The sequence below is a fragment of the Trachurus trachurus genome, assembly GCF_905171665.1.
Source record: "Trachurus trachurus genome assembly, chromosome: 23".
Classification (NCBI taxonomy): Eukaryota; Metazoa; Chordata; class Actinopteri; order Carangiformes; family Carangidae; genus Trachurus; species Trachurus trachurus.
Window position 1 is genome coordinate 16,826,030 of NC_139912.1, and position 19,281 is coordinate 16,845,310.

The window sequence follows — 19,281 nt, forward strand, 5'->3', positions numbered from 1 at the left end:
ATCCTCTCTGTCATCTGTCTGCAGTGAACAGCCAAAGTTGAGCCAGGCCAGTGATGCCGCCCCCAGCCACAGGCGCCGCCCCAGTGCCCCCACCAGACGGCGGTTGGGGATGGGCTGTGGTGTTGGGATCTTTCATCTCCATCGGCTTCTCTTATGCCTTCCCCAAGGCCATCACAGTTTTCTTCAAGGACATCCAGATCATCTTCGATGCCTCCTACAGTCAGATCGCATGGATCTCCTCCATCATGCTCGCGGTCATGTATGCTGCAGGTGAGTCCGCCACTTATTTTACGCTTATTAAAAGTTGGTAGGGTGGGATAAAATCTATTGTATGATTGATGATTTTGGACAGTGGGGCAATGAAACTGAGTTAAAACCTCATTGTAAGGAGATGTTGTGTCTGCCTTAATACTGAGGCCGATAGCACAAATAGAATGTGTCTTCATGGCCTGAATCTGAAACCAAATGGTCACAGGAAGCAGCCGTGTCACATGCTGAGCCTCCAGACCATCAAAGCCACCATGTTCAAATACAAATCACATTCCCTTGACTGTCAAAGACACATGATATAGATATGGATCATTATTATTATTACCATTATGTGGATCATTATTTACCAACAGCCCATGTCTGTTCTTTGGGTAACAGGTGGTGTGACACCGGTTTTTAGTTCAGTGTGTAATATAAACACACTCAGTGTGTGAGTGAACACTGTAAAAGCGAGTTTGAACTTTCTCCACATTAAAAATCTATTAGAGCCGAACTATTAATCAAATCTGTAAAATGAGGCATACAGACTCAGGGTCAGCTTTCAGTAGATCCTTTTCTCCATATTGCTCTGGTCACCTGCTGCATCCCTCACTTGCTCTTCAATCCTGCAGCCCTCTGCTTGGCAGTGCCATGGCTGCCATCTGTCCTCGCTGTGTGTAATCCTCCTGTCACTTGATCTGCTGCTGCTGTCACCATCTGCACACGTCACAAGGAAATTCCTCTGGGGAATTGCATTGTGTGTTGTGTTATGTTGCATTACATTATTTTACAGAGGGACAGAGAAAAAGGAGACTGACCAAAAAAACTAATGTATGCCCCTCTCCCTTTCTTTCATGAATAACATTAGTGATAACAGAAAGAAATGACATTATATTAAAAACAAAGTCACCATCACAAGTGATCCACCTTGGACTGTTTGAATGTTCCAAACTAAATGATGTGTTCTAAAATGGCTCGCCCCTTTAAAGTGCAGCTTCTACACTCAGCAAGCATTGCTTCATTACATGCAGCTGTCTGATGTGTTTTTGTGTGTGCGCAATGCACATGCATGTGTTCATGTGTGCACACATGTTGCAACCATCATAATTTAATACTAATACTACTAATGAGTTCCTATATTAATGGGAAAATACTTGTCAAATGTCAGATTATTACAATTATGGCATCATGGCTGCATTTCAATTGCCCTTCGGGGACAATAACCAGCTATTGCAGTAGCTCTCCAGTGACTGTGTAATTAATTATTATGAGCCATCATCAGCCTCAACACCTTTCTAATTCCCACTGTTACAATCTGTGTGTGTTTACACAACTCTGTCATTACTGCCTGGTAATGAGCAACAGGTTCAGAGTCAGACTGACAGAAATATAATAACCCAGTTGATCTAAATTACACGAATCACTTTTTACCACCCACCGTCGTCTGTCCCAGACTCTGTGTCTACAACCTGTCTGTAGGTTCCACAGTCAAGTGAGTGTATGAATACATTGTCCTTTAGTGCAAGTAATGACACAAAGTGGTGATCCAGACAAAGACATACATTGTCACTTTGTCCAGGGCTGTAGTTCATGACTAAATACCTGTTAAGCCAATGACACCTGTGCTCTGTCTTAGTGCTAGTATATTCTGTACTGTTTGTACAACACAGCTCAGTGATGATGTAGGGTTAGGGTTAGTTCTTATCAACTATGTGATATACTGTAATAGTGTTTTCACTCTCTCTGAACTCTAGATTGTTTCTGATTTCCTGATAGAGGTCAATGTTATCTACAACCTTGAGCATGTTCCCACCAGTAAGAAATTACAACCTTATCCTATTTACATAGTCAGGTGACACATGCTAAATTAACTGGCTAACCTGTTTTCAAACAAGACAAAACATGATTAAACCTGTAGACAGTGCATAACCTTTCATGTCCGTTAAACATCAGTTGCACCCAATCCATAACTAGCTGAGATAACACAACGCTGAGTAAGGCAATCAGCTACTGTATGCAAATCTCTTGCCGTGCATACCACCACCACCCACAGGGCGCAGGTGATCTTCAGAGGGTAGAGACAGAGGTGAGATGGAAGTGAACATGCATCAGAATAGGCCCATATAATGTTAAATAGGCCTAATATTATATAATATATTAAAGTCTAGGAGTTTGGTATGTGACCGCAGCCATGTTCACCAAGTGCCTGCTGTTCACTATGTTTTGGTCTGGAGTTATGCCCCTCCTTTGTTCCCTACAGCACATTCTGATTGTTGATTCTTTACATGCATACACTGATATGTGTGCTGTGCGTTCTGTAACCTTTGGTCCTGCAGTAAAAAACGCCTGTGAAGTAGCAACACGTGTCAGCAGCTGATTTCCTTCTGTAGATGTTAAAACACAACATTTGTGTATGTTTGCGTGACCTCAGCAGGGTTTGTATGTAGAATGTAGAAAACTATGTAGAATTCCTCTGCAATATATATGTTATTGTATTGGTATGATGCTACTTTTATCAGTGAGCTGTGGAAAAAAATCAGCTGTTATTCTCACAACACAGCACAGTGATGATTTGTTGAAAATAGAGAGAAGCCTGTGCTACTCCTTTACATTCACAGTCATAATGACAGGCAGATAAATCAACCAACTCTGTCATTGAAGCTACAGTAAAACGTATTTCATCAGATCCCTGCAGGAAAAGATGCCACCAGTGTTGTAAGAGCTCTTATGTCTCCTGTATAAGATAGACGTGTTAGTCAACAGAACTAAAATATGAACAAACCTTTTGCATGACATAAATGAAGTTTTGTTTCTCTGTTTGAAGTGTCATGGTTGGTTAACATCCTCCATTATCTTGAATCAGCCTCTATACTGCGGCTGGTATTAAATGCTTGTAGAAAAAAAAAACATTAGACACATTTCTATATGTGTCACTCCCTTTTGGGATCTAGGTGGTTATATTTAGTTTGAGGTTTTGTCCATTGTGTAATGAAGCCAATGCTGTGTCTGGCCAGGAGATGATAAGCCTGCGAGTGAAGTAATGTGCTGGGATTCAGGGGCTCATCTCAGCTGACTCGACCCCACTGAGCCCCCGAGAATACTGATCAATGCTGTGGATGCAAATGAGGGAACTTTCCTCAAGGTCAGAGAAGATTCATGCAGAGCCAATTAAATTAGACGTCTCACCGCCTGCAGTCGCCTTTTTAATTGTGCTGGGCCTGACATTGTTCAGCCTGGTAATGTTGAGCGTTAGTTAGTTAGTTAATTAGTTAGCATTTGTTCCCTTCACCATTTTGATTTATACTCACCACTTAGGGACAGGAGACAGTGTCAGAATCCTTCTTCAAACTACACTTAAAATTGTGCCCTCCACGTGAGGTACAGTAGAGCCCAACATTTTTCGTGCTCCATGTGAGGCAGTGTACAACACTGGGCTTTTTAATATCTTTTAAGGATGTACTGAATCCAGGATTTGGTTTCAGATTTCGGTCGAATTTTGGGCTTTTTGATGAGGTTTGCTTTCTGCTAAACCTTAGAATGTCAATTGAACCGAACCCTAGGCTTGCCCTACGCACGTCAATGTAATGACGCCGCCAAGGATTACGAGAACGTTTACGAACGACATCCTACCCTCCCTGAACGACAATGTTCAAAGCACTCTCAGCACAGCCAGCATCACTGTCATTTTCACAAGCTAAATATAAAGTCAGCAACCTTGATGCTAACATATAATGGAAAATATAAACCAACAAATAGCTGTTATTTTGACATTAACATGGCATAAGTAACATGTACAATAATACTTACAGGCATATTCTCTGCTCAGTGGAAATAATTTCACTTTTTGGTCTTTTTCTTTCTTGTTTTGAATGAGAAAAAATACTAGAGCCTGTAACAACAGATGGGACTACAGATGAAAATTAGCTGTTAAATAAACAAATAATTAAATACAATGCTGTATCACTGCCTGTGTGGAGGAGTACCGAGGAGTACTGAGTGAGTTGGTTAGTTCCATATACAGTAAACAAAGTTTTTTCCGACCAGCCGATGCATTGTAAATTTTTACTTTAGATCGTACTCTTGAACTGGCGTATTATTTTGAGACGGGACTTCTCTTAGGCGGCGAAAATACGCTGATTAGTGGTCCCTCATTGACAACAGTGCAGCGCGATGCACCGGTGTTTCTCAGTGAGGGAGAGCAGAGACCTTTCTACTGCATCGAGTGTACTTAATAGGAATTTGTATAGCTCATATGTCTTGTTTGATCCTCCTGACTCCACACATCTCTTAGAGCCCTTCACCCCTCTGCTCTATACTTGTGCAAATCTTGGTGTCATCTATGACTAAGACCTAATATTACCAATCTAAGCTGTTGTGGAAGGTTGCTGTTTCCACCAGTCCTTCAGAACTTGAAGGTCAACTGGACTTCTGCAATGTCCTCTAGTTGGACATCACTCTATCCACCCTGTCCTGTCCCAGTAGAGAGACAGCAGCAGACCCATAGTCAAATACTGCATAGAGCACACAATTTCATTTAGGACCTTATGCAGTTTTGCAGTTTCACCTGAGTATACCTTTCAGCTCCTCTGCTCCCTCTCTCTCTATGTACACACACACACACACACACACACACACACACACACACACACACACACACACACACACACACACACACACACACACACACACACACGAACTGTTGTAACTGACTTGTCTTGAACAATGTGATGTGACGGATAACGATGGAAGTGCTGTGTTTAAGTATATAAATAGCCTGTCACCCTAAATAGCATCAAGGCTGTGGCTGGCGTGCAGCACTAACCAGATTAAATGATTATGCTTTCACTTGCTGTGATCCTGGACTGTAAACACGTGACGTGCGTGAGTTCACTGTTTGTTTTTCTTTTTTTTTATAGGTCCTATCAGCAGCATACTCGTCAACAAATATGGCTGTAGACCCATCGTCATGATGGGGGGCTGCCTCTGCTCCACAGGCATGATCCTATCTTCCTTCTGTACCAGTGTGGTGCAGCTTTACCTCTGCATAGGAGTCATTGGTGGTAAGTCTTAGAAATCCACTTATGTCCAGTTTCAGTTCATTTGATTAGCCCCCACACCTAAACAGCAGGTTACAAATCAAACTGTCTCCAGAGGAAGAGCAACTTCTTCACTCTGTTTTCATTTCATATTTCATCATACTGTAGCCTATTTACTTATTTGCTGTGGTAAAATACACCTTGTTTAACAGGGGGCAACCCCAGTCTACTTTCATCAAAATTCAGGTCCCTGATTAAATACTGCTGTTTGCAGATGTTGTCATTTACTGTAGGCAATTAATCCTAGTAGATCATATGCAAAACATACACCAACTAAATGTGCATTTGGGAACTCTTTATTTTTAACACATTACAGTAGTTTAGTTTATTATAACAGGACAGTGTACAATACTATTAGTCAATTGTAAAACAATGAAAAGATGGTTGTACCAGATTTAGCCTCTAGGGCTAATTTCCATCTGTAGTCCCAACATAAAACTCACAATACAAATCACAATAAAATACAGATCGCAAAAAATACACATCACAGTAAAATACAGGAGGAGCACTTGAGTAGCACAGGGGCACCACACACACGGGCCGCACAAGTAGCCATGTGGACAACAGGGGGACAACATTGAAAATCTCCTGATTCAGAATGTAGGAACATAGAACAGCAAATTTGGGATGCTAGTAAATCAGGCACTGTGAGTTATGCTGTTGTGACTATTATTCACCTCTCATCTGACCTCACAGGACTTGGACTGGCCTTCAATCTGCAGCCAGCACTGACTATGATTGGCAGGTACTTCTGCAAGAAGCGTCCTATTGCCAATGGGCTGGCAATGGCAGGAAGTCCAGTGTTCCTCAGCACCCTGGCTCCTCTCAACCAGTACCTGTTTAACCAGTTTGGCTGGAGAGGCAGTTTCCTCATCCTGGGTGGTCTTCTGCTGAACTGCTGTGTGGCTGGTTCCCTCATGAGGCCTCTGGAACCTCTACCCTCTAAGGCCAAGAAGGATGAAGAGCTGGGCGCCATTACCACCACAACCAAGGAGAAACGCACCGCCTGGGAAATCGTCAACCAGTACCTGGACCTGACACTCTTTAAACACCGTGGCTTCCTCATCTATCTGTCGGGGAATGTCATCATGTTCCTGGGCTTCTTTGCACCTATTGTCTTCCTAGCAGCCTACGCCAAGGACATGGGAGTTGATGAATACTCAGCTGCTTTCCTGCTATCGATCCTGGCTTTTGTTGACATGTTTGCCAGACCATCCATGGGTCTTCTGGCCAATTCGCGCTGGGTTCGGCCCAGGATCCAGTATTTCTTCAGCTTTGCAGTGTTGTACAATGGGGTCTGCCACATCCTCTGCCCACTGGTTGAAAACTACACCGGTCTAGTGGTGTACGCAGTGTTCTTTGGCTTTGCCTTCGGCATGGTCAGCTCAGTGCTATTTGAGACACTGATGGACCTTGTTGGGCCTCAGAGGTTCTCCAGTGCTGTAGGACTCACCACCATTGTTGAGTGTTGCCCGGTCCTCATTGGTCCACCACTTGCAGGTATGGTCTTTCTGATATAAACTGTTTTATTTCACTCTCTGTCTTCTATCAATTTAACTCTAACCTACTTTCAGGGCTCTGTTTACACCTGATGCAACACAAGTACACTGCAAAAACTCAAAATCTTACCAAGAATAGGCTATTTGTCTTATTTATAGTCAAAAACAAATCTCATACTTAAAATAAGACTCGTCACATAAAAAGTAGCTTGTTTTTAGACACTTTTTACCTCGTTCAAGCATATTTTTACTTGAAATAAGTAGAAAATACTTTTTCTTTCTTATTACAAGCACAAAACACTTGCTTTCACTGGCAGATTTTTCTACGTATTTCAAGTGAAAATTTGTTTGAAACAAGTGAAAATGATCTAAAAACAAGTTAATTGTTAATTGTGATGAGTCTTATTTTAAGTGGAAAGAGTTTAGTTTTGACTAGAAATGAGACATTTTGACAAGAAATACGACAAATATTCTTGGAAAGATTTTTAGTTTTTACAGTGTATGTACGGTTTTTTATTAACCTAACTGTGTTAACCTAATAAATCCCACCGCACGGGGTGTGCTTGACCGGCGAAACAGTGTCACACTCAGCTCCGACACAATCTCTGTCTTTTCACTTGTTTATTCTTCATTAGCAACTCCACACATGCTTTTCTTTTGGCACTTAAACAGTGATCATGCCGTCAGTAGCAACTGTATCATCAGCAGTAGCAGCAGTAGCAGCTACTGTAGCAGGTAATCAACTGTAAAACACAAATATATATAAACATTACTACCTTAATGGCCATATTTATGATATTTAACACAAGTTACATTACTTTATACACATCAACTCACCAGCTCAGCTTCACCGGTCAAACCGAGTCACAGTAATGATAACCACCGAAGAAGAAACACTAGGTGTACTTCCGCCGCTAGGGGGCGCTATTAACTCCCAACAATGTAAAATAGCCGGAGACAAATAACATGTCTGAAAATAGGAAATCTCCACACACCTCCCACTTGGGCTACTTGTCTCTGACCAAGTAGGCCACAATAACTATTATTAATACAACAATGTACAGAATATGTGCAACTTCTCAATTGACAAATAAAGAAACATAACTGTCCAATAACACAGATTTGGTCTGAGTCTTGATTCAAGTGTCCACAGTTTCAAGTACTTAGGAGAGTATGTTAAGCCTCCCCTTGCTCTTCTACTGGTAGCAACACCACCAGTCTTCTGACGTCCCTGTGCAGTATTGTGGAAGGACACGGCTCCTTGTCCTTCCTAGCTTGGGACAGGCTGATAGGAAGACTATGGCAAATCCTCACCTTGACGTCTCGGACAACACCTTTATCATCTGGACGTGCCTCCTCAACACGACCCAGCCTGAATCGACCCCGGAGGGCGTTTTGGTCTGCAACCCATACCAGGTCTCCAACGGTGACGTTCCTGGCTGAGGCATGCCACTTTTGTCGTACGAACAGGTGAGGTCCTGCCAACTGGCTCCAACGTCGCCAGAACGTGTCCACCTCCACCTGGACTGCTCGCAGACGACTGAACGGGTAGGTAGGGAATTCAAAACCCTGAGTGTCACCTCTGGGCCCCGCTCGACCCAACAGCAACGAGTTCGGTGTCACAACGTCCACAGTCTCTTCCTGAACCTGTGCTCTGGCTCCGATCGGCCTCTCATTGGAAAGGTTGGCCGCTAGGTAGAGGAGGGTTTGGAACTCCAGGATGGTCAAGTCGCCCTCCTCACCAACACTGCTCAACGACCTCTTCAACACGCGGACAGCTGCCTCCGCTGCCCCGTTCCGATGCGGTGAGTCCGCTGGGCTAAACTCCCACACCCAGTCAGTTCCAGTCGCAACTGCTCTCCTTTGGACTTCCTCCTTTTCGATACCTGCCAGGAAGCTGTAGAGATCCTCCAGCGCAGGCCTGGCCCCCACGAAGTTGGTGCCCTGGTCGGACCAGAGCTTTCGGGGATGACCTCTTAGGGCGGTGAAACGCTGATAAGTCTTGAGAAAGCCTTCAGTTGATAGGTCTTCGACCAAATCCGCATGGATCGCTCTTGAGGCCATACAACTGAAGACAACGCCCCAGACCTTCTTCCTCGTGCGCCGCCTCACACCGTCCCTGACTGTGTATGGACCGAACAGGTCCAGCGTTGTGTACTCAAAAGGAGCTGCTGGCCCGGTGCGCACAGAAGGAAGATGACTCATTACTTGAGAGCATAACTTGGCTCTGCACTTCCGACAGTGAAGACACGAGTCAATTACTTTGCGAGCAACTCTAGGGCCTTGCACCACCCAGGCTCTTTTCCTCATCCGAAGGAGGGTACCGGCAACGCCTTCATGGTTGACACGGTGGGCTTCTTCAGCAAGGAGGGTGCTGATCCGCTCCTTGTAGGGGATCAGCGGGACCCCAGGTCCCTCCTTATCAACGGACTGAATCCGGCCGTGGCACAGCAAGAGGCCCGTTGCATGGTCCTTGTTCACAACCAGACGGTTGAGTGTCGTCGTGGGGAAGGTCACTCCTGTCTGGGCTGCGAGACATAAGTCCTTGAATGCCTCTTCTCGCTCCTGGACTGTGAGTACTGCCTCCCACTGTTCTCGCTCGCCGGTTCGATTCCTGCTGAGTAACCAGGAGTGAATGGCTCTGCGGATGTATCCGACAGCCCCACAGAGCTTGGTTAGCGTAGCAAACCTTGAAAGATCCATCTGTCCTACAAGAGCCGAACCCCAAAACCTCTTCGTTCTGCAGGCACTAGATGTTATTGAAGAAGACCCTGTAGCAGCACCTGACGAGGATCCCTTATCATCAACTGTAGGAGGCCACGTGATCGCCCCGTCCTCGACCACGGCGTCCACACCGGTAGGACCGTCTGAAGCAGGCAACTTCTTTGCCTGAGCCCTTGTAATGATGGCAGAGAAAGCTTTCCTTTGGAGCTTACTCACAACCTCCCTGGTACCAGAGGCCACCTCTGCAGCAGACTTCATGGGCCACTCCTCCACTGCTCTGGTCAGGAACTCGGGACCTCTCTGCCACAGGGAGTCACCATCAAGCTGCTCAGGGGAACACCCTCTCGTGACAAGATCAGCCACGTTGTACTGACCAGGGACCCACCACCAATCTGTCACAGGTCCGGCCTTTTGGATTTCACCAACACGGTTAGCGAAGAAAGTTTGGAACCCATAACTTTCCCGCTGGATGGCTCCCAACACAGTCTGGCTGTCGACCAAGTGGTACCACCTGCTCACTTCCAACCGCCCGTGCTTCAGTATGTAACCTTTCAGGCGGGCGGCAAAAACGGCTCCGCAGATCTCCGCTTTAACAGCGTCGCCCTTCTGGTCGAGGGGGGTCAATTTAGCCTTTGACTCCACGAGCCGAGTCACAACACCTCCTGAAGTCTCCCAGCGCAGGTAGAGAACCGCCCCATAAGAGTCACAGCTCCCATCGGAGAATGTAATCCCCCAGGGTTTACCCAGCCAGCCGGTAGGGGTAATACTCCTGGGGAATGTGATGGTGCTCAGCTGGGCAAACTCTTTGAAGAGCTCGACCGCCTTCCCGCGCAGCTCATCAGACAGTGGCTTGTCCCACGTATCCTTGGTCAATGTCCCGGCCTCTTGAAAGGCCCTCCTGACAAGAATGACGCCCTTCTGTTTCAGGGGCGTCGCCAGACCAAGGGGGTCGTAAAGCCCGGCCACCTGGCTCAGCAACATACGACGGGTAAGAGGATCCGGTGTCTTCTCCACTATGTCCTCCACGGTGAGGTCGAGCTCGGTGCGCATCTTTTTCTTCCTTGTGGAGAAATTGACAGCCACCATGAGGAAAAGTTTGTCCTCCCCCACGTGGTAACCCACTCCTAGGGCCTTGTTGTCCTCGTCGCGCAACTGGTTGGGCAACACGATAGTTTCAGTCTTGGTGGGAACACCGCCTTTCCTCCCACTGTGGCCAGACCGCACCCATGGCTTCAGGTAAAATCCCCCGGTTGCAAGGATGGCCTCAACCCCCTGAAGGATCTCGCTCAGTCTCCGGGGGTCATTGTGGGACACCAGAACGTCATCCACGTAGGCGTTGTCCACGATGACGTCTCTCTCATCCACTTTGTCGGCAAATTGGGGTAGATGGGCGGTCTCCCTCATGGCCACTTGGGCAATACAGCCAGCCGGCTTATCGCCCATGTTCACCCGTACCACAGCGTAATCCTCGATGTCATCAGCCGGAGAGTCCCTCCACAGGAAGCGATGGACATGCACCTCCTGATCCTCCAACCACACCGAGTTGTACATCTTGGATACATCTCCAACCGCTGCGTGCTCCCCCTCCCGGAAACGGAGCAGAACCGCGCGGATGGGATTCAAGACGTCTGGACCCTTCAGCAGGATGCTATTCAGGCTAACACCCCTGAACTCCCGGCTGCTGTCCCAGACTAGTCTTACAGGAGTGGAGACGGAGTGTGGGTTGGGTGCTGTCAGGTGGTTCACCCACCACACCGCTCCGTTCCAACTGTCCATCGCAGCCCTGGAAAGCTTGATCGCAGCCCCCCTGGCTACCATGTCGTGCACCTGCCTCGCGTAAGCCTCCTTCCACTTCGGATCCTTCTCGAGGCGCTTCTCCGATTTCAGGAAAGCCGCCTTGACAGCTTCGCGGTTGTTCGGCAGGGTAGCAGGGTTCTCTTTCCAGGGGTACCTGGCGTCCCAGTGGGGCTTGTCGCTGTGGTGGTCGCTCACTTTGAAGGTCAGACCTCCCCTGATGATCTCTAACTCGCGCTCGTCAGCGAGAGACATCTCCTTCCCCCCAGGGGCGCACTTTCCACACCGACAACCACCGCACATAGGGTCACAGGCGGCCCCAATGCTGTCCCACTGCAGCCACTTAACGATCTCAGCATTGCACGCAGCCGTGGTTCCGACTTCCACGCTGCTCTTTAGCTCGGGGTGGTAGTTATGGTGAACCTCGACTCTCCTGGACTCCGCTCTCATGGAACATGCAAAGTGAGTCGATGAGTGGCGCGCAGTCACCTCAATGTCCTCAAAAAGGTCCGGGTGCACGCCACTGACGGTCTTTCCGAGAGGGCCGTCCCACAACACCAGATCGCCGCTCCTCATCATCCGCTGGGGAGCAAGGCGACCTTCCCGAGTACTGATAAGTAACTCAACTTTCTCCGGGCGGGTCAGCTCCCCCGGTTTGACAACACCAGGGAAGAATTTCTCCAGGCGCTCCGAGTCCACTGCATGGTCCACTCTGGCGATCTCCTCTAGTCCATAGCAGAGCATCTCATGGAGGCGCCATGTTCCCCTTTTTGTGGCTACTTTTATGCTCACACAGTACCTCTTTGTCTCAACCCTAGCCTCCATACCACCCACACCATACACGACCAGTGTGATTGGCTCACCTGCCAATCCAAGCCTCTCTGCTGCTTGGTGAGTGATATAGTTCGTATCAGAGGCTAGGTCGATGAGGGCTCCGACCCAGTCTCCTCTCTTGGTCGTGACCTCAACCAACATCATGAGGACCGGGTGTTCTTTCGGTCCACTCTCGTCCACGAAATCTTTGCCAGCACATACTGTTGAGGACACCTTATTCGTGCAGGCCTTCCGAACAGCCTCCAGCTGCTCCGGAGTCAGACCTAGGCTAGCAAACAAAGCCTCTTGCTCTTCAGTCGGGCCACGGGGTTCTCTCCTCTTTTCCCCCTTGGTCTCCGCCCTAGCAGTGTCCCTTTTGGCTGGTGATTTGAGGCACAGGAAGAAGTGGTGATCAGGAGGGGTGTCACCTCTTTTACATTCATCATTGCGACACAGAAAGTTTTTATTGCAGGGACTGTCCCTCCCATGGAGATCCAGACATTTGGGGCAGGCTTTGATCTTTTTTACTTGAGCCCTGCGCTCTGCTGGATTAGCCTTCTTAAATGTCTTACAGCGGTATAGGCGTCCAGTATGTCCCTCTTCGCCACACATTCCGCAAGAATCTCGCGATGATTCCTCTCTCGCCTCGCTTGCCGTGGCCTTGGTAAATGAACGCCTTTCCTGCCTTCGATCCCCCGGTCTTTCCTTTGGCTTCTCACGGGGGCTTGGTTCACCCGCTCTGGCAGAGTTTGGTCGTCTGGTGATCTGTAACTGCTCCAGTTGCACCAGAACCGTCTTCTGATCTCTCAGGAACTGCCATAGTTTGTCGAACCGGTTACGTGGGTTGACGTTGCTGGCCGCATCACATCGGTACAGAAGCCACCTTTCCTTCATACTTTCCGGCAGCTTACTCTCCAGTGACCGGATCACCAACTGGTTTTTTATGGCGTCCTCACAACCCAAGTCTATAAGGTCCAACAGCGCTCTTTCCACCGCTTGGATCAACTGCAAAGCCTCCCTTGGTTGGTTGTTTCGCACAGCTGGTAAGTCCTGCAGCTCCAGTACGATGTCGTCCGCTATTTGCGACATGTCCCCATAACAGTCCTCCAAAACCCGGAAGACCTCCTCCGCGGAACGGCAATGAGACAGCCTGAGTTCGCGCTTTACTGCATCAGCAATACTGTCCAGCAGGTGGAAGAGCCTACACTCAGGGGAGCCTGTGGGTTCAGCTAATGCCTGAAGAGTCCCCCAGTTACTCTTCCATCTCCAATAGCTTCTCCTATCTCCAGAGAACTTCGGTAGGCTTAGCGGTGCGAGCGCAATCCTGGGCCCGATTGACCCCTGAGAGGTAGCAGACATGCTCCGTCCTGTCCCAACACTGTCCGGTAGCACAGCATGCGCTCCTCGCTGCTGTCGCGGTGTGCTAGAGAAGCCGGGGTTAAACGTTGGGTTCAAGGACCACTGTGGTGGATGTCTCTGTGGTGGCGCTTGGGGAGACCCCGACGGGGGGCCCGTGCCTTGTGCCCCATCAAGAAGGTCCACATTACCATCTAGTGCACTGCCAGTCACAGCAGCGGTTGGGTTGGTGGCTGGGCCTGCACGTGCACTTTGCACTCCATCATCCTGCGCTGTGCCGCTGTCCCCGCCACCGTCCGGAGGCGCACTCGGTTTCTCAGCGGTGGACGTTCCTCCACCGTCCACACCGTCTTGACCATCGTCTCCGACGTCTACATCCTCTTGACCGCTCGCCAGGACACCAAGGTCGCTATGCGCTGACCTTTTGCCTTGGTGCATGTAGTTAGTCAGTGCAACTACAGTCATTTTTCTCCTCTCCTTATAGTCTTTGAGGCAGACCCGCATGTCATCTACCTCCTTGTTCGGGACGTAGCGGTCCCATTCTCGCACAAACTCCTCCAGAGCTTCGACTCTGCTCTCTAATGCTGTGTGCACTAGCTCATACTGGTCATGGGTCAAGTGGCCTGAAAGGAGTGCTTCGGCTTGGCCAAACACTTCTTTGAGGTCCGCCTTTAAACTGCCAAATTGACCCGATGCACAGCGGGACCACAATGTCTTTTTTACCTTCATCTCTGTGTCTTGATACTTTGCGCGGCATTCATGCAGCCTTTTCTTCACATCAGCTACATCCATGTCGAAACCACTTGCATCCTCTTCTTCCATAACAGCAATGTAATCAAAACTGCTATTACAGATCTCTTCATAACTTCCCTTGAGCGCTTTCAGTTCAAGTTTGAGGTCATGCTCATTCAAAAGGTCCATGTTAAAGTCAATGGCATTTGCCTTCCTAGTAAAAGCCCCTTGTGCATAGGAACGCTTCTTCTTTAATTCACCACAGTCAGCCATGCTTTAATGACCCTCTCTCTTTCACTCTTTGTTTGTTTTGATGACGCACTTCCGGCCGGCCGTACCTGGACCAAGATGGCGCCGATCCACTTCCGTTAGCTTAGCCGTTAGCTTAGCGGCTAACTAGCGTGCTAACAGCTAATTCGCGGCGATCGGCTTATCCTATGCCGTCGCGCTAAACAGTCACAATGAAAGTCACTTATGCACAGTCACAGAACATACGAACTCCTCTCCTGAGGACCGGGACCGGGTCCGAAGCTCCGTCGATCGGCCGCGAAGCTCCGCCGGGTCTCGTCCGCACGCTAGCCTCCTGTAGCTTGCTGTTGTTGACACTGTCCGACCTCCGCTTCTCCGTCACGGGGTTGGCTTAGTGTTGATTACTGTACGGTTTTTTATTAACCTAACTGTGTTAACCTAATAAATCCCACCGCACGGGGTGTGCTTGACCGGCGAAACAGTGTCACACTCAGCTCCGACACAATCTCTGTCTTTTCACTTGTTTATTCTTCATTAGCAACTCCACACATGCTTTTCTTTTGGCACTTAAACAGTGATCATGCCGTCAGTAGCAACTGTATCATCAGCAGTAGCAGCGGTAGCAGCTACTGTAGCAGGTAATCAACTGTAAAACACAAATATATATAAACATTACTACCTTAATGGCCATATTTATGATATTTAACACAAGTTACATTACTTTATACACATCAACTCACCAGCTCAGCTTCACCGGTCAAACCGAGTCACAGTAATGATAACCACCGAAGAAGAAACACTAGGTGTACTTCCGCCGCTAGGGGGCGCTATTAACTCCCAACAATGTAAAATAGCCGGAGACAAATAACATGTCTGAAAATAGGAAATCTCCACACAGTGTACCTTTGCTAGTTTTAGACTAACACAGTTACCATTTATGTACTTTGTGCAGAATATTTTTTTGTTTTTTCAGGTGTTAACATTTTTTAACTTGTTTTGTCTTTCAGGGAAACTGGTCGATGTCACCAAAAACTACAAGTATATGTATTTTTGCTGTGGAAGTATTGTTATTGTGGCCAGTATTTGGCTCTTCATTGGAAATTTCATTAACTACAGACTGTTGGAGCGTGAGCGCAAACAAGCAGAAATGTACAAACGGACTGAGACAGAAGATCCAGACCACGCTCAGGATAAGAAGGAGGCTGATGGAGAAGCTCAGCCCACGGAGGACAAGAAAGAGGAGGAACCTATGCAGAGGGAAACGAACATCTAGGTCTTCCTGGGCTGCACAGCTCATGGCCACCTGCAGAGCAGCCACAAAACACAGTCAACCGCGATCAATCTCAGCTCCAAGCCAAGATGAGAATTTGGGTGTTCACCAGGCTCCCCTCCGGGCCCTCTGCAATTCTCTGAACTAACTGCCAAAGCGACAGCTGTTCTGTAAGTCGTTGGGATGAAAATGTCAGTTTGTCAAAGAGCCGTTACTCAGAAATATTAACCTGAGAGTAAAGTGTTAGATGCTATATGTATGCATGTGAAGGGGCTGCAGTAAGAAAGTATTGTGGAAATGAGTGTCATACTATCTATTTTTCATTCACATTCACCTTAAATCAGATTTAATGTAAATACAGGACCGATATCTTCAGTTAAACTCACAGGCAGCTTGTGGGATTATTGGTTCTTTAAAAACTGAAAAAATATGTCACCTGATGACAAACAGCAGCAAGTTCACAGATAATGGCAGGAGAAGCAGTTACACAATGACAATAAGCTGTTGTCGAGAATAACTTTAAGCTGTACTGAGGTTTTATCATTTCTCTCTGTCCAAAAGTTCAAATTTTCCAACATCCAACAGCATAATTCCTTCCTCCCGCTGTGTCTTCCAATATGATGTGAATGCAGCACAGGTCCACAGATTCAGAGTCTGATAGAGGTCAATAACAGAAGGTTCATTAAGAAGGTTTTTGGCTGTTTCACTAGTGTCTCTATATGGCACTGATCTCTAACAAGTAGCATGGTCTCTGTGTGTAGTTTTAGGCTCTGAGCTCAGACCACCTCACAGATGCTTATTCATTGAAAATGAACAAATCAAATGTCAGAGGTCAGACATCAAACTTTAACATGTTGGAGTCATTTGCTCCAGTTTTACTCACAAGTTCCTAAAAACCTGTCATAAGGGAGGAGCTGTGACCCGACTTGAAACAAAAAGTTCCACCTCTAACTTGATGCCGTTAACACAGTGTTGCGCTGTAGATGTTTTATCTCTATGGTGATTTGTATGGAACACAAATCCTTTGCACTGTTTCTCACATGGCAATCATGCACCCTAAAGCTCCCCACTTCAGTAGATAATGAATCGATGTGTTCACAGCTGGGGATGCTGGTGCCACATATGCTGCTGTCAATATTGTCTAGTAAAACCTGAGCCGATGTCCCACTCCAATGCTACACTTTATACTTTAACACCAGTCATACGACGCTGCGTGTTGCACTCATATACATTATGCTGCACTAAAAAAAGAAATGAGACCACTCCCCAGACACCTGCTACAGTCCAGTGTGTTAAATCATGGTTGAATGTGATTTCCTTGCTGGGCCTTAATAAGGTATTGATGACCAAAAACCATCCATAGTGGTTTTCTACACAGCCCAACGAGCAACATACAGGGAAGCATATTTCCAGTCTATTTATCTTTGCCTTAATGTGATGTAATGTACTGACAATTGTGAATACTTGATAGTATGAAGCTGATTCACTTTCTTTTTTGTGTTACACATGAAACCAGTGTAATCTGTTCCACTGTCTAACAAGTCTGTACTGTGTTGTCTCTTTAACTAACACCTGAATGAAAACTATTGGTATTAATGAATGCTAAGTCCACCTGCATTTACTGTCATAGAATGTGCATTCACATGGGTGGGACATAATGTGTTACAGTTTAACTGTATGTTGCTGTATGTGTATTTAAATAGTCTGTCCATTCCATGTTAATCTTGTGATCTGAAGCTGATATGAAATAATGTCCTAACAAAGCCTGACTCTAATAACAAATGTAAGAAAAAAGAAAAAGAAATGTTTTTCATTCAATAGTTGAGTGAACCATCTTTACACCAAGAAGTCCTCTCTGATATGAGTTAATCTAGAAAGTCCCGCAAATCAAGTCAGCGCACGGTGCAGTGTCAGGGAAAAGAGACAGAGAGAGGTACAGGTTCAGACATGCAATGTGAATAAAACTGATCGTTGAACTTCACATCAGGCAAAACCATGGTGTTCTCAGTGTGAAGCACCTTACCATAGCCTGTTTTAAAGCAGTAACATGTAGATAAACCCATGTTGTCATGGCTGTATTAGGACAGAATAAGGTGTTTATTACACACCCACTTTATCTGTCAATGTAGCTACTTAAGGTCCCAAGATGCACTTTGTTCACCAGCATTTCATGTCGGCTTTAGTATTTTGATGTGTTACCATGTTTCTCATTCCTGATGAATCACATCAGCACCTTCTAATTACTTGTCCTGCCTGCACTAATTAGTGGAAAGAGGGACTGACCTCACTGTGCATGATGACTCTCAATGAGGGAAACACACTGCTGTACAATCACTGTCTAGCAAATAATGCTGCCCTCTGCTGGTGGAAATCCACCTTCGCCAAAAGGTAAACTCAACTCACCATTCAGGACAACAACATTCAAGAGTTTCGTGCATCTGTGCTTTTTAATTGATTTGGTGGTGGTATTGTCAATATGAATTTGCTTTCTTTAAGTTGATCAAAACACAGCCCTTTAATGGATTGATAGAACTGAGAGGAATTACACTGAATGTATTGTGCTACCTTATCATTAACAGACCAAAAAGAGTTTTTTCCTTCTGTAAATGTGGAAATATGTCCAACATATGCAATGAAGCAGTTCCCAGCCAGGGTGTCAGGACCCTTAAACTTGTCAAGGATATATCTATGTAACTATGTAATGTTGTTTGTTTGTTTTTTCTTTAATTGCTGTTTTTTTTTTTTTTTTAATTAAGGGCAGTTTGTTCTCTTTGGGTTGCTTAAAGCATATTTCATCTCTGGGTTGAAGTAATTTCACTTTCTTTAAAAGTGATGGAAATCAAAATGTTGGGAATGACTACTTTGGAGGCCCCTAACATTAACCTCCACCCCCAACCCATTTTCTGCCACTGTTGAAGCAGTTGTTGTTTCCATAGTGACAACACATGACATCTAGGACATTTGGTGTTATTCTCTTTATTTGACCTTGTGATATTATACCATGAAGTCTTCAGATCTAAGCAATACAATTATATGTATTTGATACAAAACCTTTATTATAAGAAGAAAAGATAATATTATAAAATCATTGACTTTAAATATAAGTAGCTAATAGGATTCAACATGCACCAATAGCCTTATTAATTACAAAGATTGCAGTTATATTGTCTTTCTTTTCTTTTACATTTAGAACTCTATTTAGAAAGTTTTCTTTAAAAAACAAAATTAAGACCTGATTTATTGGGTCATGGCAAGCAGGTTTAAATGAACAAATTTATTTACTGTTACTAGTATTTCTATGAACACACAAAATGCATGTTCACTGGCTGAAACTTGTTTTATTGTTTAATATATAGCATGGCCGGTTGTGTTGTTGCGATGTATGAAATCAATAGAGAGAATGTACAAGAATGTAAAAGATTTATAGTGTATGGTCCTGTTGAAAACCCTTGGTAGCTGACTCTCTGAGTATAGCTAACCATCTGATTGAATTAATCAT

At 46.0% G+C, this 19,281-nt stretch overlaps 1 protein-coding gene across 1 annotated transcript; it reads left to right on the plus strand.

The window, feature by feature from the left end:
* Positions 1–28: 28 nt before the first annotated feature.
* Positions 29–17,632, plus strand: LOC311006981 (monocarboxylate transporter 2). Its single transcript, XM_084000055.1, has 4 exons — positions 29–270; positions 5,166–5,309; positions 6,042–6,845; positions 15,520–17,632. Exons 1-4 carry the CDS (start codon positions 54–56, stop codon positions 15,783–15,785), a joined length of 1,431 nt encoding a protein of 476 aa, XP_083856181.1. The 5' UTR covers positions 29–53; the 3' UTR covers positions 15,786–17,632.
* The last annotated feature ends 1,649 nt before the right edge of the window (positions 17,633–19,281 follow it).

What these genes read in the sequence shown, in the direction of transcription:
- LOC311006981 (XM_084000055.1), top strand. Translation starts at nt 54, where the DNA reads ATGCCGCCCCCAGCCACAGGCGCCGCCCCAGTGCCCCCACCAGACGGC. An exon ending in CGCGGTCATGTATGCTGCAG is followed by an intron (nt 271 to 5,165) that starts GTGAGTCCGCCA and finishes TTTTTTTTATAG; the next exon opens with GTCCTATCAGCAGCATACTC. An exon ending in CATTGGTCCACCACTTGCAG is followed by an intron (nt 6,846 to 15,519) that starts GTATGGTCTTTC and finishes TTTGTCTTTCAG; the next exon opens with GGAAACTGGTCGATGTCACC.